The 26,990-nt window shown below is 35.3% G+C and overlaps 2 protein-coding genes and 1 long non-coding RNA gene across 3 annotated transcripts; all 3 read right to left on the bottom strand.

Annotated features, from left to right (window-relative positions):
• Positions 1 to 1,608: 1,608 nt before the first annotated feature.
• LOC121238956 (cationic peroxidase 1-like) lies at positions 1,609 to 3,456 on the bottom strand. Its single transcript, XM_041136066.1, has 3 exons — positions 3,077 to 3,456; positions 2,501 to 2,695; positions 1,609 to 2,402 (listed from the first exon to the last, which is right to left on the bottom strand). The coding sequence occupies exons 1-3, from the start codon at positions 3,299 to 3,301 to the stop codon at positions 1,839 to 1,841; spliced, it is 984 nt and encodes a 327-aa protein (XP_040992000.1). The 5' UTR covers positions 3,302 to 3,456; the 3' UTR covers positions 1,609 to 1,838.
• Positions 3,457 to 8,938: 5,482 nt separating this feature from the next.
• LOC121238991 (biogenesis of lysosome-related organelles complex 1 subunit 1) lies at positions 8,939 to 13,079 on the bottom strand. The gene is made up of 3 exons (XM_041136113.1): positions 12,876 to 13,079; positions 12,572 to 12,777; positions 8,939 to 9,255 (listed from the first exon to the last, which is right to left on the bottom strand). Exons 1-3 carry the CDS (start codon positions 13,030 to 13,032, stop codon positions 9,166 to 9,168), a joined length of 453 nt encoding a protein of 150 aa, XP_040992047.1. The 5' UTR covers positions 13,033 to 13,079; the 3' UTR covers positions 8,939 to 9,165.
• Positions 13,080 to 18,530: 5,451 nt separating this feature from the next.
• LOC121239006 lies at positions 18,531 to 22,617 on the bottom strand. The gene is made up of 3 exons (XR_005935218.1): positions 22,483 to 22,617; positions 18,910 to 19,036; positions 18,531 to 18,796 (listed from the first exon to the last, which is right to left on the bottom strand). It is a non-coding gene; the product is annotated as an uncharacterized LOC121239006 (long non-coding RNA).
• Positions 22,618 to 26,990: the final 4,373 nt, after the last annotated feature.

Below are 26,990 nucleotides of genomic sequence, written 5' to 3'. Positions count from 1 at the left end.
GAAAATTTATCCTAATTTCTTCCTAATTTCTCGCGTTGCGATCCCCGTAATCCTTTTTGTTTGAGTATAAATATATGGTCAAACATATATTTATAATTCACATATATATACTACATGCATACACGTACAAGTCCCAAAAAGTTTTTAAAAAAAAAAAAACATAAATGACGAATAAGCATATATATATACATGCTACAGTGGTCAACACGAACAGCTAGGCATTTTGATCGTGGAAATAGTACCATAGTATATTAATCAAAATCTTTTGGAAGGTTTCGGTGATTAAAAAAAGATTAATTCGAATTGACATGATCATACTAAAATGTATGGATGCGTCCTATTTATAAATTACTGTTTGGAAGAGTTATGTTAGCTATACGTCTTCATGCAGCAAGTTTTTGATAAAATTATAAGACTCACAGAAAAATGAATTAATTTTCATCCTTTTTCATGGTGGAGTTCTTTTTTCTTTTTTCTAAAATATCCGCACGAGATTTATATATTTGGGACTTCTATCTATTATTTCTCTTTGCTATATATCCACGGTCTTTGCCATATGTTAACGTCATTAATTGCCGTTTATTTTGTAGTTGTGCTAGTGCGCGCGTACGTAGTAGTTTTGCCGAATTTGTGTACAAAAATGAGCTAGTACGTAGTTAGTTTAGATCATTATTAGGCTTTTCCCCAAAAATAATTATTAGTGATGATCAGTACATGACTAAATTAGAACCCCATCTTAATTAAGTTCTTAAAAAATAACATATATTACAGTAGTGTGTGTATATTATATATATATATATATATATATATATATATATATATATATATATAGCATTGAATATGGATTCCTCGAATTGATCTTAAGGAAAACGATCGACGGCCTTTTTTCAAGAAAGAGACCGTCGACGCATGAATATTTTGGAAGTCATATAAACATTTAATAATAAATTAATATAACCTGCAAATGTTTAGAACTCAAATGTTGTTTAATTTATATATAGTACTTTCCTGAATTTCTTTTAAGAACTCCAATGGATCCATGTATACTGGCACCTAAGCTGCATGAGGCAATGAAGTACGTACGCCAGGTACCCCAACCAACGTCCAATTAGGCTACATATATATAGAGGTACGTACATGAGTATCTTACGCCGAACATTTGATCATACGATAATGTTAAAATGGTATTTGGTACGTATGACTTCTATTTCTTCCAATATTCTGTATATCATGAGATCGAAGGCAAAAGAAATTAATTCAAACGTCATAAAGGGAGGCAATTTTCTTTTTCAGAGAACCGATTGCGCTGGCTCCATTCGGCAAAATCGAATTTGCAATTTTTTTGGGACTAGTTTTAAAGAGGACGGTACTCCAATTTTTCTAACCCTCATTTATGGTTGAGGAAAACCGTAGTTACATCTTGATGGCCATTATTCCTAAGACTGGTTGAAAGCTTCAAATCCATATTATATATCTTCTAATTACTTTCAATTAAATACCCTTTTTAATTTGAGCCTTGCATGTATAGATGGAGGTCAATTTCGAGTAATTGGTTTGATGAGATGGATCATTCTTTGAGGGCTTTTGGTTTACTTTTATTTGGAGATATATTGTCAACTCAATGTGCTTCTGTACTGATCATCTTCTTAAAAAAACGACGACAACAAAATATTAAGGCTTATATATATAATTTTTGTTGTAATTTCTAAACAGAAACATTAATAAATATGGTTAGTCCCCTTATTATTTTCCAAGACACAAATTAAAGGTATATATAATATGGTAGAATCACAATTGCCATTTCCTTTATCCTCCCCAAGAAGGAACAGTGCTTCTAGCTAGACGTTGACTTTCCTGCAGTTCAGCCTGATCTCTCCTTCTGCACCAGTGAGAGGTTTCATATTACCCATCTTGATCATGGAAGCACCAAAGTCTCTAGCAAAACTATGTGGGTTTTTACTGTATTGCCTCACCAGTTTGTCACTTTGACTACCATCACCCTTGAAGAGCTGCTGATCAGAATGGAGGAGACCCTTCGATTCCATCAAAGCCTTGAAGTACACCGTGTCAAATCCCTTTGGAGTTGCATCGAGTGGCGCTCTGTTGTTATCTCCTCCACTTACAGGGCACCCTTTCTTTAGGGAGGCTGCAAATCTGGGGTTAATGTTTGTCTCATTGTAAAGCCTTCCCCGGAAGGTGATGCACCGAGCAATTCCAATGCTGTGGCCTCCTGAAAGGGCAACAAGGTCTTTCAAGTCTAGTCCATGAGATTGGAAGTTGGAGAGAAGCTGAGAGAAGTTGAAAAACGGGGGAGGAAGATTTGTATTTGCGTCATTCCTGCTTGCAGTTCTTGCATCTCTTCTCCCTAATGGTACTTTGTAGGAAAATAAACGACCTCCCAGCTAGAATACAAGCAAAGAAGCTCATTAGTTTTGAGTTATGCAGTAAATATACGTACTAATTATCCTCAGGATAAAAGATTTACTAATACAGTACTCACGATTTCGACAGAGTCACGAGCTGCAACAGCCAAGATATCTGCACATGAAACCACATTGCTGCCGCATTTTTCATTGACAGCATCTTTTATTTGATCGACCACTTCAAAACCCCTAACCGAGTTGAAATTTGGTAAGGCCGTCTTCTCACCAGTAAAGTTGTCTGTGTCGTCTAGCAGAATTGATCCATCGCAACCCTGTCAATATTTCAACCATCAGTATTTCAGGAACATAGATCATTAATTAATGACGGTACACACAGATATATATAGCAAGGAGTAAATTAATCCTTCTTGTGGGTTGGATCCACTTGAAATATTACACCATGCATGAGATTCATGAAAAAGTTTATGCTTGATCCGGATGTTGTGTGTGATCTTACCCAAAACAGTTACCAGAGAGTGCTGCTCACAGGAGCATTTAGGTTATTCTTGATATAGATTTGGCTTCTTAACGTCTACGTTGAAAAGCAAACTATCGTAATGGCTAGGTGTGCGTGTGTATATCTGACTTAATGGGTAAAGAAACACGTTTGCAAGGAAAACGATGTTCAAAGCCGTCACATGCATGGAACTTACATTGACAAAGCAGTCATGGAAATGCAGGCGAAGTAGTGATGCACCCATGCGTGGCTCCTTAGCAATAGCGTCCTTGACAACTGATTTGATGACTTCCAATGCCCGAGGGCATTTTTTCTTATAGAAAGTATGAGAACTTAGTTGTGCAGACGTAGGGTTCAAAATAGCAGCAAGAAAGAATAGTACTGCAAGTACACACAGTACAACAGATTGAAAAGCAGCCATGCTAGCGTATTAATTAGCTCAGGCTGTGTATCAAATTGATGTGAAAACAAGGAAGAGGGTATGTGTTTATATAGAGGAACTCGTATCGAAAGCTTACTAATTAATGTTGCCTAATTCCTTATATTGCGTTTCCAGTGTTCCTAGTATTGCGACCATAATATATATATATATATATAATTATGGTCGATGCATATTATAATTAACATACCAGAGAGTCAAAGACAACCCCCCCCCCCCCAAAAAAAAAAAAAAAAAAAGCCAAACACGGTTTTAGGAAAAAGAAATGATAAAGGCTGGATATGATCATCATCAATACATGATAGGAAACGGTCAACAACAATATCTAGTACATGTTTTTGTTTTATAAATAGAGAGAAATTATTCTTATCAGTTACTATTCACTACTCTACACCTTATGAAAAACACCATCATACTCTGAAAAATTCTCCCACACTTTATAAAAAAATTATAAGTATGAAGTGTGAAAATGAATAATAACTGATGCATAATATTTCTCATAAATAAAACATCATGTAAACCTACGTGTCCGCGCGTGCTTTATCGGTTTTGGATTGAAGACATAAAAATTTACGAGTAATTTTATAATTTCAAAGAGAAGCTCTTGACATTGCACGCAAATGGATCGATCATTTTTCTAGTGTCAAAGCTAGCCTTGCCAATTGTTATAAATGCATGCTATCCATGGATAGCAAAACGTACGATCCAATGGGCATAAAATGGATTTAGTATTTATTTTAGTGCTTTTGTAAAATGTTCCAGTTTTTTATTTTTAATATTGCAAGAAAGAGAAATGGTTGGAATTTGAATTGACCTGGCCGACGGAATTAATACTTGTGAGTAAAGCTACAATGCATGCATATATAGCTGGTTCTGATCCGATCTGATCCGTACTGAGATCATTTTTTAAGATTTTCTAGCTTGTTCATGAAACGACCCCAACAATAATTTTAAAATGCATGAAAACAAAAAGTCAATTATGTGATGGATCATAATATTGTTATTTTTTTGCCACTAGTTTGGTACGTAGTTGGAACCCTTGGTCCAGTGCATACCCTAGAACTTGCTTGGAAATTCCAGTGTTGCAGTTCAATTCATCTAATCGCAAGTTCAGCAAATATATATTGTACGTTGCACACCCGCCTACCTTTACTGTGATTGGTACATGCACGCGCGGGTTCAACAGCAACATGATTTAATATATATGTTGTTCTTTATTGCACGCAATGAGCATGTTTCTAACGTACCACAGATAGATATATATAAGAAAAGTCTATTATGATGCCTAAAACATACCGCTCGATTTGACCGTTCAATTTTTATTTTTTTTAGTGAATGATGAAAAAAGTGATTTTAAATATATTGATATATTTTTTTATTTTTTAAAAATATTTAAATATATTAAAAAATGTGAATAGAAAAAAAAATTACTTTTACAACTAGCATAACACCGCCCGAGTAGCATTGCTCATACATATACACTTGCACACCGGCCCCCCAAGCACTGTTTTTTGACCGTTCTCTTAATAGTTAATATCTAATTAAGCTTAGTTGAGGGCAATTATTCAAAGAAGTATGATATTAATCCTCCCCCTCGGCCCCGAGTTTTTCTCAAATCACGGGCATTACTTTTGCAAAATGCAAAATCAGTAAGCATATGGACCTCATCATCATCTGCAACATTTATACGCAGACTATATAAGCTACAAAACTTGGGGAAAATATATACCATATGGCCGGAGGAGTTTTACACGTAAGTATGAGTAATAATTAACAACAGAAATGAGTGATTAATCTGTAAATGGAGGAGCAGGTCAAATTTACACAAGTAGTGTAGCGTTATTGAGCTTAAGACCTCGTTTGCTTTCAGCAAGATGAGATGAAAGTTGAAAGTGGAATAAAATCTTGTTATAATATATTTTTTTAATATTATTTTTGTTTTGAGATTTGAAAAAGTTGAATTGTTTATTTTATTTTGTACGAGAATTTGAAAAAATTGTAATGATTAGATGAGAATTGTTTAATTCCTAAGATTAGCAAGGGGTCTATAAATTATGAGAACCCCATCTAAATCGAACTCTCAAGAGCAGCAGGTCATCATGTGGGCACCTAGCTATTAGAATCACTTATTTAGAGCTCCTATAGTGGATGGTCGTTTGAAAATTAGTCACTTCGATTCATTGGTGGAGCGTGTGAGGAAGAAAATCTCTGGATGGAAGTGTTGGCTACTATCGTAGGGGGGAAGGCTTATTTTGCTAAGGCATGTGATTTCTAGTATGCCTATTCACCTTCTATCTGTTGTGCAAGTTCCTAAAATGGTGATCTGGAAATCGAATGGTTTATTTTCAAAATTTTTCTGGGGTGAACACCAAGGAAAAAATAAAAGAATGTGGTGAGTTTGGGAGAATCTATGCTTGCCACTGGAGTAAGGAGGGATTGAGGTGAGAAAGCTAAGTGAGGTACAAAGATCTTTATTTTTGAAGTTTGGATGGCAGATATTGACTCAGGATTCCTTGTGGGCGAAATTCTTTGGGGCCAAATTCCTCAAGAATAAGCATATTTCTTTATGTAGAAGTGATGGTGCTGCTTCATCTTTCTGGAAAAAGATTATGGATACTTTGCCTGATTTGTTGAGTAATTCTTTCTGGAAAATAAGAGAGGGTCAGGTATCCATATGGTATGATAATTTCATGGGTTCAGGTCCTCTATTAGATGGGTTGATTGTTAGGGAAGAGGAGAGATCAATCATGATTCGGGATTGTGTTGTGAATAATATTTGGGATGTGGATAGGCTTCAAATGTTGCTGGGTAATGAGAGAGCCTATGAGGTGATTAAAAAAGTGGGGTTTTTTGAAAGAGGCAAATGACATCTTAATCTGGAAACCTGAAAAAGATGGGTGTTTTTCCACAAAATCAGCATGGGAGTTTATAAGAATGAGAATGCCTGAATGTTCTTGAGCAAAGTGGGTTTGGAACAAGTTGATGCCAAGAACAATATCCATTTGTATGTGGATCGCGAATTTTAATTGTCTTAGTGTAGATGATTAGGTAAGGAAGTTGGGGATACCAATGGTTTCGAGATGTGATTGTTGTGAAGATGGCAAGTAATAGGATTTAGAGCATATCTTGTGTAAAGGGGAGTTTGCTCAAACAATATGGAGAAAGTGTTCGGCTGAGATGAAGATACCATGTTTTGTTAATCATACTTGGAGGGAACGGATTCAGCTTTGGTTGAATAGAGCGAGGAGGAGATCTCAGAGTGGGAGTTTGCTGGTTTAATACCGAGTATAGTGGTTTGGAGATTGTGGAAGCGTCGTTGTGTAGCAATGATGGAAGGAAAATCAGAAAATGTGATGGAAGTGTGGGGCTCTATAAAACATTGGGTGAGGTCCATTGCAGCTGGTTTTGAAAGAAAAATAAGGAAAATGGGGACATCTGGTTGTTACAAATTCTGGAAATTCCAATAAATGTGAAGAAAGCTGGTTCAAAGTTGCAGGTTGTGAGATGGATGAGGCCCTCATCGGGGAGGTTGAAATGAAATTTAGAAGGATGTTGCTTTGGAAACCCAGGTGTGGGAGGAGGAGGGGGATTTTGCAGGATCATGAGGGAAAATTGATTTTTGTTTTCTCAAAATTTTTGGGACCATTACTAATAATGAAGCTGAGTTACGTGTAGTGGTGGAAGGAATAAAATACTGTCGTCAGCCGGGGCATTTTTGTATTGATATTGAATGTGATTCTTTAATTGTGGTGGAATGGTTGAGGAGGAAATGTACAATTTGGTATCTCTGAAATTTTTGGGATCAATTGTTAGCTCTTTTGGAGGGTTTTAATTTTTCTATTAGTCATTTGTATAGAGAAGTTAATAAGATAGCAGATGAGTTAGCTAGAGGTGGTGCTATGAGAAGGGAGTGTTTTCTTTCTGATGTTACACAGTTATCTCAAGAAGTGAGGGGGTTGTACAAGCTGGATAGAATGGGAACGTGTTACGTTGACGGAGGTAATAGTGTTTTGGGGTAGGATTTGTTCGCTAGGCAATATTTTTAGTGAGATTGAAATTGTTTGGTGTACTATAATAATGTGGTTGTGTTTGCAAGAATGTTTGTAAGAATAGCTTTCCTCCACCACAAGTGAGAGTAGTAATAAAATTGGAGAAGGGTCGCTATTGAATATGTGACCCTAACTCTTTAAAAAAAAAACCACAACCCCATGTACATTTTTATCTACCATTTATGCTGTGTTTGGATGTTGAACTGAGTTGAGTTAAATTGAGTTGAGATGATAAAATATTGTTAGAATATTATTTTTTAATATTATTATTATTTTGTGATTTAAAAAAATTGAATTGTTTATTATATTTTGTATTAGAATTTGAAAAAATTTTAATAATGAATTGAGATGAGTTGAGATGAGTTTAAAAACCAAACGAACCTTTAGTCAAGGAATAGATATTGGGGAATAGATATATTGGATATATTGGGTACTTAGGACTTGTATTTTCACGTCATCAATAGATCAACAAATTCAAATATATATATATATATATATATATGTGAGAAATTATAATTGCAATCTTGAGTGTGCAAGCGTCGTGCAATTACTTAGAAAAAAGTAAATAAATACAAGACCCACTTGAAAAGAAATTAATTTTTTAATAGTAAATTTCACTCTTTTTCAAAGCGATTGTATGGTATTTGCACACTCCACGACTATATGTAGCATTACTCTATATATATATATATATGCAGTATGCACCTTAATTAGTTTGCGAACCGGCTAAAACTAATCTTAGAAGAGAGGCCAGACTCTTTAGTCTGATCTTACACGTACAACTCTTAAATGAACAAAAAGGAGGCACGCACCACGATTTCATGCAATATAGAGAACATATTAATACGTCCAAGGGTGGCATGCAACATCTCCAGAGAATCAAGTAATGCTGGTTCCATGGCAGCATCGAACCAATAACACAAGGAGGTGGGGTTATTCCTAAGCCCAAATCCTGCCTTCCAGATTACCACAATTATCAAAAGCGACTTTAGGCTCAAAAGCTAGAAAGAACTCATGTTCTAATTTGATCGATGGAGAATAGAAGCGTGTACGTAAAAGAAACAGGGGAAAGCAACTGGGGGCTTATTACTAAGCCTAAATTAAATCCTGCTTCAAGGTTAATACCACAACAATAAGAAGTGACTCAGTGACTTGAGACTCAAAAGCTAGAAAGGACTCGTGTTCTAGTTTTGATCAAAGTCCAGACTCGAACGCATATTATTCAGAAAATAATATGGGTCGTGGTTATATAATCCTGAAATTTGATGATTAAAGTGACATTGAGTGGACTATGAGATTACTGGAAGAGCTCGATGGATAAGGCAACGACTCGTCATCGTGGATGTCATCATCTGCTCCTCCTAACTAGCTTTCTCGATGCTTTACAAGTAACGAATATATTAGCTTATCTTATTTTACTTCTAAAATCTTAGGCAAGAACTGAAGTAGGGGGTTTCTCATTGAAAGGCTCTATTAAATTGGCCTGTTGAATGCACAAGGTTAGATTTGACTCACGTGTAGGGAACGATTAGAGTGTTGCTACACATAAGTCGATGTGTTAACACACCACTTATAGCGAGACCCATTATAATTTACAATATATATATATATATATATATATATATCAAAACACTAATCATTTTTTAACATAGCTGATGTGGAAAGCTCTACTTCAGCGGTGTCCTAGGTGTGTTAAAAAATAAAGCTTCCAAATAGATTTTCTCAAACAAGAAAGGAAGAAAGAAGAGAGGCACTCACAAATTACAAATGGTAAAACTAAGTAACTTTGCAGTTAGATCATGCTTGGTGAATGTTGTGGATCGCCGCACTGACACTTTTACAATCAAACTCCATGGTCTTCATCCAGTTCTCAAAGTCTCCAATTTCCTATCAAACAAACAAATGCCGGACCGAAACTCAGTATACTACAACTGAAAGACAAGCTCAAGATGCACACAAAAAATAATAAAACCACATCTGAAAGACAGGCACAGGGACATAACCATTTAAAAGAAAAAAATAACTTACTCCGGAATTCTTAAAAGCCTAACAATTATTTATCATACAAATTATTCAATTTTTTTTTTCTTTTTGTTTCAATATCTACCGCAACATAGTTATTCCTTTTTTCAACATTTAAAATAATTTTTTTTGGGTAAGTGAGAATATACTCATTAGAGGAAACCTATACCCTTCATCCACAGCATAACAAGCTCATAAAAAGTGGATTAGAGAAACAAAAAATACCCACCAAAGCAAACACAGCACCTACTTAACACAAGCTCAAGAGAGACTATAACCATGCCATTGTGACTCACAAACTGCCTCACGCATACACAACCAGCCCGCAAAACCATAACACAAGAAATAAGAACAACAGTCCCAACAATATCCAACACATTCCGACAGCCTCTCATTCTTCACAGCAGAAGACAACGGTCCAAGTAGCAAACCTCAAAACCAACACAAAACAGGAACCAAGAGAACCAAGGTCCATCAAAAACAAAAGGCCTTGGGCCTCCACACTCGTAAGCTAAGCACCTCAAAAAATCAGGCAACCTTAACATCTCAAAATATTTTATAATCCTGAACCCTACAACAATTTACAATGCTCCAAGTTTTAGGGAAGGCATAAAACCATGGAGATGGTTAATGCTAGCCATAACAAGATGCAATATATTCCAATAGACAATGATTAAGCTGTTAGAGGAGTTCCTCATACATCTTGAGATTTATCTCCTAAAAGAGTACTCAATGGCAGCCAATGATAATCTTAAGGCCTAGTTTGGATAGAGAGATGCTTCTATATCATCCCATTTCATCTCATCTCATCCCATATCATCTTAATATCTAAACACCACAAACACAAAGACTTTTCAATTTCAAATATTTAACTTTTTCATCTAATCATTACCTAATTATTAGAACTTTCCCAAATTTTCAAACATAACACAAAAAATAATTCAACTTTTTCAAATCTCAATATAAAAATAATATTTCAAAATAATATTTTAACAATATTTTAACTTTATAATATTTTTATTCAATTTTTTCTCTCTCCTTTACCAACTCACTATCCAAACTAGGCCTAACTGTTAGAGGACTTTCCTTAAATCGATTGGACATCCAAGAGCAAGAGACTACCAAAAATGACAATCAAAATAGAACTATCGTAGACTTACCAATATACGAAAATTTTTATGAAAGGAAACAGATGCAGATTCCAATTGTTGGAGATAATATCAAATTAAGAGGAGGTTTGGATAGTGAGTTGAAAGATTAGATGAAAGTTAAATAAAATATCGTTAGAAAATTATTTTTTAATAGTATTGTTTTTGGATTTGAAAAAATTTAATTGTTTATTGTATTTTGTGTGAGAGTTTGAGAAAATTGTAATAATTAGATGAGATGAGTTGAAAGACTCTCTCAATCAAACAAGGCCTAAGACTTGATTGAAAATTATGTTTATATGTTTATCTTCATTTGATTAGTATTAATGATCAAATCAAAGTTGATTAGAATACTACCTAGATTAAGTTGATGTATATATTACTTTGATTTGAACACACTCTTATTTCTCTTGGCCTCTTTCTCTATAAATAGGGGTCTATGCCTTGTATTTATGAACACTGAATAGAAAAATATGTAACCCTCAAAGTTTCTCTCTCCTCCTTCTCTTCTCCTTCCCCATCGCCTTTCCTACTATCTATTTTATTATTTTATTTTCACCATGGTATGAGAGCCATAGGTTCCCTGTGGACTATTTCCGTAATTTTTTCAGCATTTGTTTTCCCCAACAAGCCTGTCAAAGCTAGGGTAATTTTTCCCAACGTTTTTTTTCGACAAGCATGTCGCCGCTCAATGCTTTCCAACCTTCCACGCGGCTCCTTTTGAAACCAAATTTCAGAATTAAGTTTGCATGGTACATATCATCCGATCTATGAAAGACCCAATCCCATACGCCATCACATGCGCCGCCATGGTCCACCACAACATTCGACTCTCAACACCACAGTCAGCCATCAGTATTTTTCTTTTTTCAAACTTCAACAATATATTCTAATAGAACAACCACCGACGGGTTGAACGAGCCAAAAATAGACACTACTCAATGCCCACTGACCAAAGGTTCTGTACCGCCATCAACGCGCTGGCCAAATTCCCACTCGTAGGGCCATAGTAAGTGACACGTGTCGGCATTACAATGTGTCACGTCAGCAATGATTCCTCCATTAGCGCCACATTAGCCTTGACCGTTGACTTTGGTCGGGGTTCTTCCTATTTGATTTTTCAGGCTGGTTTTATATTTTGTCTATGTTTTGCATTCAACTTCTCCCAATGGCTAAAACTTCTTCTAATTTAGACAATTATGCCTCGTCTCACATCCATTCATCTAGAGTATCCTTAATGGTTGTGAGTTTTTTTTCTTTTTACTGGATTTCGGCCTTCTAATATTGGTCTTATAGTTGACCATGGTCACATACAGACCATTGTTGGCCATAGCTTCAAAATTGATGTTCCAGTTGCCAGTTACTTCATCACCAACACCATTTTCATCATCTCATCGGTGATCAATCAATGGATACGAAGACTACACTCAAATTTCGAACTCAAGATTTCAAAATTTTCCATCTTAAGTTTGAGGAGATGTTGGAAATAATATCAAATTAGTGGGTTTGGATAGATAATTCAAATGAGATAAGATGTTTTGTAGAAAGTTAAATAAAATATTGTTAAATATAATTTTTTAATATTATTTTTATTTTGGGATTTGAAAAAGTTGAATTGTTTATTATATTTTTGTATGGAAATTTAAAAAAATTGTAATGATGACATGAGATGAGATAAGATCTTTTGTGTATCCACACCCACCCGAAGACTCTTAATTTGAAATTATCTAGATATGATCATCTTGATTTGATTAGTACTAATCAAATAGTTATTAGAATACTACCTAAATTAAGTTGATGAATATTACTTTGATTAGAACATTTAATTACAAAATCTGTTTCTATAAATAAGGGTCTACGCCTAGTATTTATGAACACTTCAAAATCTCTCTCTCTCTCTCTCTCTCTCTCTCCCCCCCCCCTTCCCATCTCCTTTTCTATTTTCTATTTTATTATTTTATTTTATTTTATTTTCATCATCAATAATAGTAAGAAAGGGAACAAAAAAAAAAAAAAAAAAAGTGGTACCCAACCTTGATAGCGGTGTTGATAGCATGAGTGGCGGTAAGCCAGTGATCGGTCTGCTTCATGAAGCGGGCAATCGTCGCAGCCAGAGCTCGGATTTCGAGCTCGATTCGCTTCTGGTTGACGAATGCCTCTTGTACTCCACCGTTCACGGCGTCCACCAACAGATCCGAAACTCGCGCAGCGTTTCGAATCGCATCTTTCTTCTCTCTCTCTGTCCCGATTAAATTACAAACAAAATGAAAAAGAAAAAACGTGGCGTTTGGGGGAAATCGCAAATTCCATCACAGATTTTCAGATTCAGGAACTGACCGGTGTGTTCGCGGAGTCCGAGAGAGGCTTCATGATGATGGTGGATAAACTGGAGCAGAGAAGCTTCCAGGCCTCCTGGATCTGCGTTTGGCGCCTCGGAGGATGAGGAATAATGCGGCACGCGCGTACGCGCCAGGGGAAGCTGGGGTGAATACATGTGTGTTGCTCCGAACGCCTGTCGCACTTGACGGGAATAAAACACTGTAAAAAAATGGCATGTACGATCTGTGATAGGATTTCAATATTATTAAGTTGAATTGAGTTGAATTGAGTTGAATTGAGATGATAAAATATTGTTAGAATATTATTTTTTAATATTATTATTATTTTAAGATCTGAAAAAATTGAATTGCTTATTATATTTTGTATTGAAATTTAAAAAAATTGTAATAATGAGTTGAGATGAATTGAGTTTAGTTTAGTTTACAAACGTACCATTAATCTTATATTAGATTATTTATCTATTTTTTATATTATTTTTTATCTATATTTTTATAGTATTTTACAAATCTAAAGGTCATAATTTATTTTTTAATAAAATAAAATATATTTTTTACCTAATTTTCCAATAATCTTATTTTTCAATATCCAAAAATTATATTTTGAATTTTATATAAAATTAAAAGAAAAATGAAAGTATGTTGGGTTAATTTTTTTAGTAGACTGAGAAAATAAGAATATATTTTCGCTATTTTATTGTCCATTCCAACTCCAAACTACCATAGATTAGCTAAGATATGACTAACTAGATGAAATGCTTGGGCCAGATCTAAGGACTTCTATTCTTTTATCATTAGCACGTTATATTTTTCTGTTGCACGGCATGTGTTTCATTTTAATAATGCTTAAAATTAGTGCAACAAGCCAGAACAAGAGAAACAATCATTCTCTACCTGTGGCCTGTGGAGATTGTTCGTGTCTTGATCGGTGTAGTGTGAAATCTCTGCCAGTGGTTCGATGCGGCTATATGATGTCGGTGTGTACATACATGGCGGTGGGCAGTAAATAAATACAGAGAAAATAAAAAGACAATGACACATATTTATGTGTTTCGGCATAATGCCTATATCCAAAGAGGTTTGGAGAGGGGATGATCCACTATAATATGTTTATTTAAGTCTCTCATGGTCTCTCTTGCTCGCTGTAAGTGGAGATCTACTCACTGGAGTCTTTGCCGAGAGGTTGAAGAAGTCCAAGAAGTTGAAGTCAGTCCCCCCCTAAAAGTCATCTGAAAGCTCTCTTTATCCTCTGCTCTTCCCTTACTTTATGTCTCATCTTCTCTTATTTACATCACATTTCCACTTTGTCTCTTGACACAATTTTCCTTCTTCAACCCTTTGTTCTCTCATTCCTTCTCTCTTTCTTCCTTCCTGATAAGTACTCTCATATTGGGTTGGGTTTGGAAACCCAATATGAACCTGAGATATTTTATTCCTTCCACATTCATTGTTATTATATCGACAACTTCTCCTTTGTTACTTACTATAAATGAAGAACATCGTGAAAAAAAATATTCAATTTCAAAAGTTTAGAAAGTTATAAAATCAAATTAAAAGTCATAAAACTCAATTTATTTTTAATTGATAGTTCATTGACTGATTAAGCATTTCATAAATTTAATCATCATCGGGACGGTTTTGTAGCGATTGTTATGATATATGTGTAAAAGTATATTTGAATTTCATGTTAAGTATTGTTAAACTCAAGGTTTCAAACTTCATATAACTCTATCTCTACTTATGAGTTTTGATGATAACAAACGAGTTCAAATATAAAGGAGTCTCAAGTTGTCCACATAATTCCAAAGAAATCAACAAGCGTGAACACGAAAGGAAACAAATTTATAAATGAAACTCTAAGAATATTTTTATACATCTCTTTCAAATTCGAAAAAGGGTTAAGGCTCAAAAATATTTTTAATATATTCATGAAAAGTCATTTTGCATTTTTCACACGTGCATGATATGATTAATAGTTTGAAATTTGAAAAATGATTGATTATCATTTTTCAACATGTGCATGATATGATTAAAAGTTTGAAATTTTAAATTTGAAATATAACTAATTGTCATTTTTCATATGTGCATGATATATTTGAAATTTGAAATTTTAAAAGATGATTAATTGTCATTTTTCACATGTACATTATATGTTTGAAATTTGAAGTTGAAGTCTCATATGTCTATAAATAGCTCATTTGAGATCTTCAAAATGAACACATCAACTATAAATTTTACAACATTCATTTATCAAAAGCTTTAAATATCTCATGTCTAAATTTTAGGCCTTAACAATTGTTCATTTTGAGATAGATATAGTTTGCGTTGTATTATTTTCATTTCACTCATTGAAGAGTGTACTTTGATAACTTACATACTACCAATTATTGTATAAACAAAAAAAGGGTGTGTGTAATCCTAATCAGTGTAATAGGAGTTCTGCAAGGGAAATATTTGAATCACCACTTAAAAGGTGATTGTAAATATAGAATGTGTTCTATACGAATTCTTTAAAGTAGTGTTGCTCAAATGTATAATATGTTTTTATCTCCACCTAAAGGAAATTGAATAGTAAATTTGTAAATTCTCAAGAGATAGTTTGAGGTGAAAACATAGGCAGTAGGACTGAACTTTATTAAAATACTAAATTTACATATTTCTTACATTTATTCTTTATATTTACCAATGCTTAGTATTTTATTTATTTAGATTGTGTATTTTATTAAAAATTATTAATTTTTTTTAAATATCATTAACCTCTTATAAGCAAATCTTCATCGACACCGTCATCAAAGTACAACTTAAAACCGTACTTAAAACCGTTTTTTACTCGCCATCTTCATTTTTGTCAAGAACAATAAAATATCACAATGATGGATCCATAGGCTGCCTAACCCTTGTCAGCCCCTAGATTTTAAACCTAAAATTATTTTACATTTTTTTTTTATAATTATAACCAATAAGATAATGGCAGTATCTCATAAAAAATGTTAAAATCATCTTCACTTGAATGTTTTAGCTTTACATAATTATTCTCAAAATTGAAAATTAAAAAAAAAAAATTGTCAGTATATCATTACTCTTTAATTATAGATACATTACGCCTCCTAAAATATATACAGTCTATACTTTTGTTTACAATTGTTACTATTAACTAAAGCTAAACCCTCCTCTAAATGTAGTACCATATCCTAGGTCTTTTTATCTCGTACTATGTTGAAAGAATTAATGGAACCTAGTCGTTTTATTCAATTATTGTAATCTACCTCTCAAAAGATTAAAATATAAGAAAAGAATGGAAAAGAAAAGAAAGGCAGCAATAGAAGTGGATAATTCAAATAATGTGATTGTTAGCCTAGTTCGTGGAAATTTCATTTTTGCTGTCAATTTTGGGATCCATGGCTGGAGGAGGAAGAAGTTTGAATTCATGTTACTCTCTTGAAGCACAATACCTTGGATGTTTTATGATTTAAGACGAGAGATTTACATCATTTGTGTCATCAGATCAGACAATTACATTTGAAAGTATGATATGCCTTGTCAATGTATTTTATAGTTGGAACTCTCTCGATCTTTAGTCTTTTGGGTTTATTGGAGTGAAACCATTATCCCTAATCTACTCACCACTTTCCAACCACAAAATCCACGGTAGGGAATGAATAACTGTTGCAGCTCAGCTTCAGTTGGTGGGCGACCTTCTTTTGAGACAACTTCAAAGTCCTCTACAAATTGTCGGGGGGAAAAAGGAGATCTGACCCGATCATCCAAATGGTCCGGTTCGGTTCAATTCTAGTTGGTGTGTTCCTAGTAAGCGGGTGGGTTTGATTGGGTCCAAGTCTGACTTGATCTGGTCGGGTTGCAAGGGCCCATATTCATTCATAAAATCAAATCACGACCTAGTAGTCGATGGATCTCCAATAATGCAAGACTTGAGTGATTGCTGAATTGGGTGGGTGGGGGATCTTCGAGAAATTTTAAGTAATTCACCTATTACCTAAAAAAAATCTATAATTCGAATAATTCTTTTTCTAAATACATGTATTTAGATTTTCGCCAAACTCAAAATTTAGCCTAAACATTTGCTTGTTTTATTAAATTTTCAAGTTTTGGATATAAAAATTTTCTGAAAGTTGGAAAATACTTTTCTCATGAAAGTATTGAAATTTGTAAGGCATTACTTTTCTCAATTGCCTTCAAAGTTCAAACATTGCTTATATTAATTTCTTCTGTTGAAAGGGAAAACCGTTATCTTAAACGAATGTTTTTTATTATAATAGACGTGTGTCACATGTCGTTATTAGATCGATTAACAATTCAACATGTTAACAATAGTTTCTTTTTTATTTTTTGGAATTTATTTATATTGTCTTTTTAATATTATACTTTATAATAATATGTACAAAAGGTCAAATAATTTAATTATTATAATATCAATTCACTCCTCCCTAAAGTATAAATAATCGTTTTGGCTCTAAGCAAAGATCTTCTAAATAATTATCTCATAACATCCCCATCTCATGAGTATCTCTCTTTAAAAAAAATATCTACAAGTTTGTCCTCAAATCTAATAATATATTTCCTTATATATATACATATATATAAATTCTACTTAGCAGTTTTATACTATACGCTTTTTTATATTTGTATTTTTTTCTCAGCAGTTGTATGGTGTAATATTGCTGAATAGAATAACTCTATATATAGAGAAATAGGCCTTAAAAAACTTGAATATCTAGCCCCAATATTTTTTAAAAAATTGAATATCACTACAAGGGAATTGACTTTTCCCAGCGATTATTTTCGCTGGAAAAAATCCTATAAATTGCTATCATTGACTTTTCCCGACGATTTACACATCGCTGCATATTCGCCGGTATTATTCCTCCACTTCTGATCTATCCCAACAGAAGCAAAAAATCACTACTAAAAGATTATCTTTATCGGCGATTTAATTTGTCGCAAAAAGTACAAAATATCACCCCAGTTATGATCTACAATTCAGTTCATAATCGTTGGGAAAGACTAATTCCGGTGATTTTTTACTGTCGCCAAAAGGACTAAAATCGCTACAAATACACATTTCCAACGTTTTTAAAACATCTCTGCAACTGACTAATCAGTTTTGAAAACTCAATTGCGGCAATTATAAAATCGCCGTAAATGTATATTCCCAGCGATTCAGGAATCGCTGTAATTGAGTTTTTGGTTTTGAATATCCAAATGCAACGGTTGATAAATAGTTGCTTTTGATCCATTCCCAGCAATTTCAGATTGTCTCAATTACATATTCAAAATTGAAAATTCAATTACGGCGATTATAAAATTGCTAGAAATGTATATTTCTCAACGATTTTGAATTATTGTCCCAATTACAATTTCCAACAGGTAAGTTTCGTTGGAAAATCTTTTTACAGCGATATTATATCGACGCAAATACGTTTATGCTACGAAGAAAATTATTTTTGGCGAATTTTACTCGCCGAAAAAGGTGTTTCAAAAAATATAAAAAAAATGCACAAAATAGAATACAGAAAAAAAATATGATAGACATCCAAATTATATGTTCCTGCTCAAATAAATAATTGCACAAGTGGAAAGCAAAAAACCAGACTTACAAATAATCTGGTTTATTTGTAAATACACTAAGTAGAAAAGATTAAAAAGATAAGATTTTCTCAATATTAAAAAGAGTAGAAATAAGTATCAATATTCAATAAGCCTACATTTATTTTCTTAGCCGACTCCTTTAAACTTAATGCATATCACTTGCCATAATATTTCCAGTTTTTCATGTATACTTTTTTAACATGACAGCAACCAAATACTCTATGGACATCAATATGAATGTATGAATGTATGTTCTTCCCAACTCACACCCAAAAAGGTCATTATGATCCAAAGAAGGCATGCATACCTCTTCAACTGAGAAAGAATAAAAATCGAATAAAATGTCACAATTTATCATATGAGTCTCACAATCTCACACTCCAGAAAAAAAAAATAAAAAAAAAAAGTAATAGCAATAAGAAATCCACCAGTGTATAGAAAATTTCACAGCCAAATGAAATGAAGATACTCAGCTTAAAGTAGACTCACAAGTTCTTCTTGCTGTCCAATACCCACTGACGTACTTCCCCACTTAATGAGTTGTTGGTTAAGAACCTACATCCATAAAATATACGTCATCTCATTTCTTGCCAAGTGAATAGTCATTGTTGCAGAGGAGATAATTTGAGTACCAAATTAAACATGAAATATTTCTATAAATAAACTAATATTTAGTTCCTGTGATTATCAGTTTACAATTTTTGTATTCACACTTCAATAATGAGAGATAAATTGAAGTGATTATATAATTGCAATAATATTGGCTTGTATAAAATCTTTGTATTCACACTTCTACACAATTCTAGTAAGTGCAGAGGCAGAGCCATTTTATTTCCAATTTTTAGCATGAGACTTTATGAATTGTATGGCTTCTAACCAAAAGAGACGGAGAGAAGGAAAAAAAAGTTATAGCAGAGTATTATGTGATTGAAACACATTTGCCACTAAAAATTGCAGATTACCTAAATAACATTCGCATAAAGCTAAAAAGTTCACTAATTTGCCACTTGGCCTTTCAGAAGTAAAAAAACCTATAAACCTATCAACTAGAAGAGAAAAGAAGAAACAATACCACCTAATAATTATGGAGAGCCCTAGATAGAGAAAAGGAAGATAGATCAGTTACTCTAACACTGCCTCATCAAAGCTTACCCGAAAGATAGAAACAATTTGCATTTGCAATCAACTATAGTGCAAGTTCATATTCTAATCCACCTACAGCTTTTTAAAGATATAAATTGTGAAGTCCCGACTCTCACGTACAAAAACAAGAGAATCGTGACGTTAGGATGATGACAACACGGGTCACGCATCCCAACGAAATGTGCTCAAGTGTGTGCAACATGCAAAGTGCACAATAAAAATCGCAGCGGATAATATAAATAAGTCATCTAAGTACCAGAAGTTTAAATACAAATATTCAAAACAAATTACCTTTAAAGAGTTATACAGTTATCCCAAATATATTACAAAGGCAATATATAAATTGATAAAAAACGAAACTCGATAAATAGGAGCAATCCCAGATCACTCCACCAACGGAGCCAAGCTAAGACTCGTCATCCTCATCTGCATCAAAATTTGCGATACCATAAAATGGTACCACAGGTAAGTATAAACCAAACAACTCTCGAGATAAAAACATATTAATACAATCAACATGCATTCATATGACAAAATACACTTAGCCATAAAATACCATTTTTCCCAAAAAAATGATTATTTTCAAAACACGCCAAAATCCCATTTTGGCCCAAAAACATAGTCTGTCATTTTTCCAGAAAATGATTCACACAAAAACAAACCATTTATCGGACACTGTAGGCAGGAATCGCAGGCTGGACTTTACCACATTCTCTGCTTACCACTATCCCTACCGAGTGCACCGTAGGCGGGAATCACAGGCGGGACGCAACCACCATCCCTACCGCGTGCACCGTAGGCGGGAATCACAGGCGGGACTCTACCACCATCCCTGCTTACCACCATCCCTACAGTTCATTTCCACACAATGAATATTTATCACACACAATGAATACTTATCAGAGTACTGTAGGCGGGAATCACAGGCGGGACACAACCACCATCCCTGCTTACCACTATCCCTACCGCGTGCACCGTAGGTGGGAATCGCAGGCGGGACTCTACCACCATCCTTGTTTACTACCATCCCTACAGTCTCTTTTCCTTTTTCTCAAACCAGTCAATCCAGTCGTTTCAAACATACTCAAAATTATTTCACATGAAAATCTAATTTTCAAACAAACACATGAAAACTCAGTTTTCAATAAACACATGAACATGAATGTATGTACACGAAAACCCAGTTTCAGTTACAAACATGATCATGCGTGCAATATGCCATGTACATGAACAATGCCATAACAATAACCAACAATGCAAACCAAACACACAACAACTCCGTCCACAATCCATCCGACCCCCGAACTCCTCGGACTCAGTTCGGCATGTCCAACCAGATCACAATAATATGAGTTAGTGTAAAAATATATTTAAATCACGATAATTATTTGGAAAATACTTACAGTACTATATTATAATTTTCGAAGGATCACGGAGGTGCAAGAGACAGCAACACAGCAACAGAACAGTGCCAAATGCACTGTGGCCGTGGGTCTCAAAACCCACTTTGGAACAGAGACAAACCAAGACCCGAAATTGATAGGGTAGGACTTAGAGTGGTCGGTGAAGCCAATGGTGGTGGTGGTTTGCCGTGGGTGGCGGCGCAAAGGGTGGTTGAAGACCAAAAATACCCAAATCGAACATGGGGTTGGATGTGCTTCACCGGTGACGGATCGGAGCTGGGGTTAGGTCCATTGGGTTGCTAGGAGGTCAAGGATGAAGTGATGAAGAGATGGTAGCCGGAGGTGCTGCAGCGGCAGCGCGGGAGCTCAAAGGGTGCCGTGGCTTTGCATCGTGCGAGGGAGGTAATGGCGGCGAGGGAGGAGCTGGGAATGGAGGAGAATGGCCACCGGTGGATGGAGGAGGAGGAGGAAGGGGTGGTGAGGTGCACGGTGGTGCACGGCGGCGCAGAAAATCTACAACCCAAATGGGTTTGACACAGCCAGCGGGAGAGAGAGAGAAAGAGAGCGTGGGGAAGGGAATCCGGGGTGGGGGAGATCGCCGGAGTGTGGGGAAGGAGGTGGGAAGGGCGGTATCGTTGGACGGTGGTGCAGGGCGACGGCTGGTGGACGAACGACGCGGACACAAGGGAGAGAGGGAGAGCAGGTCACGCGGGAAGGGAAAAACAGAGGAAGAAAAAAAATGAAGGGAAAGAAATGAGGTCCAATCCTCATATCTTGGGTCACAAAAATGATCCAACGAAAATGATTTCAAAACAGTATCTCAATTAAAATAATTTAAACGTAATAATACAATTAAAATAAAATAATTAAATCCAACAATCAAATAATTTAAAATAAAGAACAATTTAAATGCATCACAATAATAAATATTAAGAAAACATATCAAATTTAATTTTCACAATTTTAAAAAATCATAAAATAAACCTACTAAAAATCCACCAATTTTAAAATAAGAAAATAAATTTTTTAATAAATAAAAATAATCCTTAAGTAAAAATACACTAAAATACGGGGTGTTATAGAAATGACTGATTTAGATCCCATGGTTTTGGATTAGCTAGTGAGGGTAGCAAACAATCCAATATATTTCTTATTAAAATGTAATGCTCTAAGCATTGGATTCCCAATATTGTGTCTGTTTGACATATGTAAGCATCCACATCAATAAAAGGTGTTATCTGGCACGGAGTCGTAGAATATTCTTTTTGCAGAATTTGGGTATCTCATTAGATAAGTAGCTTTGCCCCTATAAGCAAGAAGAAGACAGGGAAATACCACGCAAGTAAAGGCAATCTAGATAAATAGTATGGATTATTTATAAGGAGTCTGTTGTAAAGCAAATACAGGAATTTATTCTCCAAGAAAAAAATGATTTGATGTAGTGTAGAAATAAACCTGTATGGCATGTACAAAGAAGTGACCTAAATCAGAAACATTGCTTCTGCACCGACAACAACACAGGAACTCATTCAATGACAGGAGCAAAAACTAAGTGAAACTAGCCCAACAATAAAGGCACAATCATCAACTTGACATTAAAGAAAAATATAAGGAAATACAGAACATAATGCACAAAATCTCATAATATAAATCCCAAACTATTTAGGCAACACATTCTGCTGCAATGACTCAACACAAGTAAAAAAAGACATTCATTCCACTCGAGCATTTTCAAGACGAATAAGTTTGTATTTTATGTCAAAAGGTATTGTTTAAGTGAACCACACATACCCACGTGGTGATCATTTATATTAGATTCCAGGAATCTATAAAAATACTAATATTGAAGTAAATAAGCCAGATTGCACTAGAGAAAACTGGTGAAAAGAAATGAAACACCATGGCCAAATGAAGAAAGAAAACGATACATCAAAACAAGAAAGCGGTAGTACCCTTGTTCTGCTGTTGACAACAACCAAAAAATTGAGCATGAAACAGTGTCTGAAACTCTGAACATTCAAGGCTCTACAGATATAGAGACTCAAAAAGTTAAAGCTTTTTTACTCACCATAGGTTTGGTTGAAGGAATTAATAGCCTCCCATATCAAATTTACTATTGCTTAAATCATATCTACTTTATTTGTTTCTTTGACTTCCATAACATGGGAATGAGATTTTCTTCAAGATGGACTTCATCAAGTTTTATGAAGCTCACTACCTTAAACACAAGCCACTTAGAAGTTATACTCAAACTGATTTGCAATAACCAGAGGTTGATGAATTTGCCACAATTTTTCTATATGAGTTCATAACTGGTTTAACGAAGCATAAAATAAAATGACAAATTATTCACCAATTGTATCACTCTTGATGAGATAATAGCAGTACAATAGGTAATAAAAGTATACTTAATGGGTAAAATATTCATACATATGGAGTGCAAGGTGATATTGTTAGACATTTTTCAGACCTCATGATTGGTTGAGTTGAAATAATAGCATAGGTTTGCATATGAAGGAATTTGACAAGCAAATGGATATATATATATATATATATATGTATATATAATGGAATAATGAACTCAAATATATCTTTAGCTATATCAAAGTGTTTGAAACTACAAGTGTAATCCCTAGAACATGCTGGAGGACCTTATTCTTAAGTCCTCAAGTACTTGAGCAATAAATACTTAGAAGTGGAAATAGGAGAAATATATGTATGTATTTTGCTTTTCTTTCTTGCAACCAGTACTTAAGAATGCACAAAAAGAAGCACATATCAATCAAAACTTAAAAATATTACATCAATGAGAAAATATTAAGCGACCAAGTGTTGAAATTACTCCATATGTCATCTAAAGTGAGATCAACAAACCACGTACTAGAGAAGAAAAGTAGCATTAGTATATTCTTTATGAACTAAAAAAAGAATAACTTGATTCATGAAGAGTATACAAAAATTAGCTCAACCCCATCACCAGTCACTTTCTCAAGTTAGTCTTCTTCTTCAAATCCTGTAATTTTGAAGAATAACTAAATCCCTATCTAGCTTATTGTTTGAATTTTCTTAATAGCATCAAATGCTCATAAATATTGTAAATGTGGCGCCCCCAATCCCCCTTATATAAATACACAGGGATCGAGACGCCAGGATGGTGACAACACGGTCACACATCCCAACGAAGTGCCAGTGTGTGTACATGCAACAGTGTTCAAATAAAATAACGCAGCGGATAGTCAACTAAGTACCAGAATTTAATTACAATCAAACATCAGTAAAGTTTAAATAGCAGTTATATAGTCATCCATAAAATAATTTACAATAGCTTTAAAAGCTACAAACGAGTGATCCCAGATCACTCCTCAGGCGGAGCCGTCTCCTCAGGCTCGCCCTCCTCCTCCTCATCAGCATCAAAATCTGCGACACCACAAAATGGTCTCGCAGGTAAGTATAACCCAAACAACAACGTAATACAAAATGCATTAAATGCAACTAACATGCATGCACATGAAAACATGCATTTTTCCACAAAACATCATTTTTCCGAAAATGATAAATTTTCCAACACACACCAAAATCTCATTTTGGTCCGAATTATCCGTAAAACATTTTCCCAGAAAATGATTTACCCAAAAATCAACTCGCACTATTTTCCCAGAAAATAGTGCATTAATCCCAAATGCACCATGCATTATTTCCATATGCACCATGGTCTCCCCTATGGACCATCTGCACGTCCTGGCTTCGCAGCGGTGCTCAGTTCCGCGCCCAGCGCGTACATGGCCAAGCACCCACACTACGCAACGAGCGATGTCCAGTTCCGCGCCCAGCGCGTACGTGGCCAGACATCCTCTAGTCCCCGCCAGCAGAAGGACCACGGAGTCGGCACGAGACCATCTCGTCCGAACCCATTGTCGCCCGGCGACAATCCAGGGGACGTTACTCAGTATATTCCGCTCCCGAGTAACCAGAGGAGCTCCACCGAGTTAATGCCCCATCTCGGCTTGGGGTCGTGATACACACGCACCAAAAATATCAACACATAAAATCATAGCTTTTCAAAGCACATGAACATGAATGCAATACACGAAAACCCAGTTTTCTTTTACAAACATGATCATGCATGAAATGATGAAATGCACATGTACCAACACATCATCCAAACCAACAAATACCAATCCAATCAAATCCAACCAAACAACTCCAATCACAAATCCATCCAACCCCCGAACTCCTCGGACTCAGTCCGGCATGCCAAAAAACACAGTGAAATGGGTTAGTGCAAAAATACATTTAAATTACGAAAATTCTTTGGAGAAATACTTACAGTGCAATATTATAATTTTCCGAGGATCGCGAAGTTGAAAAAGGCGACGTTTGAGCAACACCACAGTGTAAAATACACTGTGGCGTGGGTCACAAATACCAACTTTTCAACGAGGACAAACGAAGACCCAAGATTGATAGGGTAGGGCCTAGGGAGTCGGTGAAGCTAGTGGTGGTGGTGGTTTGCCGTGGGTGGCGGCGCAAGAGGTGGTTTTAGGCCAAAAAAGTGTAAATCGGAGATGGACTTGGTGGGGCTTCACCGGTGACGGATCGGAGCTGGGGTTGGGTCCAATGGGTTGCCAAGAGGCCGGGGATGAAGTGGTAGGAAGATGGTGGCCGGAGGTGGCGCGACGGCGGCGCAATGGAGGAAAATGTGCCGCGGCGTCGTGGGTTTCGTGGGCTTCGTGGAGGCTAACGGCGGCACGAACGGCGGTGATATTGGTGGGGTAGGACGGCCGGCGGCTGGGGAAGCGGTGGAGCCGGGCGGTGTCGACCACCGCCGGCGGACGGTGGCGCAGCTGGTGGGGGGAGAAACGGACGCGGGGAGAGAGAGAAAAGGAGAGAGAAACGTCCGCACGGGAAGAAAGAAAAAAATAAGGAAAAAGAAAAAGAAAAGAAAAAAAAGAAAAGGAAAAGAAAAAATAGAGGGAAAAGAAATGAGGTCCAATCCTCATAACTTGGGTCACAAAAATGATCCAACGGAAACGATTTTAAAACCACAAGTTAAATAAAATAATTTAAACGTAATGGTAAAGTCAAATTGAAATAATTAAATTCCACGGTAATTAATTTAAATATTAAAAGCAATTTAAATGCATAACAATAAATAAATATTAAGAAAGCATATAAAAATAATTTCCACCAAATAAAAATCATAGAAATAAACTCACTAAAAATCCAACCAATTTAAAATAAGAGAAATTATTTTAATTACATAAAAATAATTCCTTCAGTAAAAATACACTAAAATACGGGGTGTTACATCCTCCCCCCTTAAAAAAAATTTCGTCCTCGAAATTGGCAAGGTCCACATTAAGACTAAGACAGGAATAAGATTCAACTAAGAGCAGACTAAGAACATAACGCCAAAATAGTCCGGCAAGGCCACTCTATAAGCAACAAGCGCAACCTTCTCTACGATCTGAAAATGGCCAACATATCTTGGACATCAACAATCGCCCAAATTGAGTTCTTCCCACTAGGAGTCCTCGGCAACCCTACCACAAAATCCATAGAAATATCATCCCACTTCCACTCTGGAATAGGGAGAGGTTGAAGTCTACCTTGATGCTCAACCTTAACTAGACGGCACGTGGCACATTCCTCAATGAGCATGGCACTATCCATCATACTCATTTTAGTCCCCCAATGACACATCACGACCAGTATTCCTAGAGTGACTGCTATCCAAAAATCTCATTTCCTCGAGAACCTTAATACAACATCCAATAAATTCCAATGATCAAAAGTCCTTACAGTAATATGTGCCAACTGCAATCAACTCCTATGCTCCAACTTCTAAACCTTTATTGAATTCTACTATTGGAAACCTAATAGCCACTTCCAATGTTAACCATCAATAACAAATTGCACAACCAAATGATTAATCTCCAATTACAAATATCTTCTCAAAATTC

This window comes from Juglans microcarpa x Juglans regia, chromosome 7D (assembly GCF_004785595.1).
Source record: "Juglans microcarpa x Juglans regia isolate MS1-56 chromosome 7D, Jm3101_v1.0, whole genome shotgun sequence".
Taxonomy (NCBI): Eukaryota; Viridiplantae; Streptophyta; class Magnoliopsida; order Fagales; family Juglandaceae; genus Juglans; species Juglans microcarpa x Juglans regia.
This window is presented reverse-complemented; position numbering and strand designations above follow the sequence as displayed.

Excerpts from the sequence above, each read along its gene's own strand:
- LOC121238956 (XM_041136066.1), bottom strand. The coding sequence starts at position 3,301 with ATGGCTGCTTTTCAATCTGTTGTACTGTGTGTACTTGCAGTACTATTC. Across the intron at positions 2,696-3,076 it reads TCCATGACTGCTTTGTCAAT|GGTTGCGATGGATCAATTCT; the intron begins GTAAGTTCCATG and ends AAATATTGACAG. Across the intron at positions 2,403-2,500 it reads CTCGTGACTCTGTCGAAATC|CTGGGAGGTCGTTTATTTTC; the intron begins GTGAGTACTGTA and ends CTTGTATTCTAG.
- LOC121238991 (XM_041136113.1), bottom strand. The coding sequence starts at position 13,032 with ATGTATTCACCCCAGCTTCCCCTGGCGCGTACGCGCGTGCCGCATTAT. Across the intron at positions 12,778-12,875 it reads CGGACTCCGCGAACACACCG|AGAGAGAGAAGAAAGATGCG; the intron begins GTCAGTTCCTGA and ends TAATCGGGACAG. Across the intron at positions 9,256-12,571 it reads CTATCAACACCGCTATCAAG|GAAATTGGAGACTTTGAGAA; the intron begins GTTGGGTACCAC and ends TTTGTTTGATAG.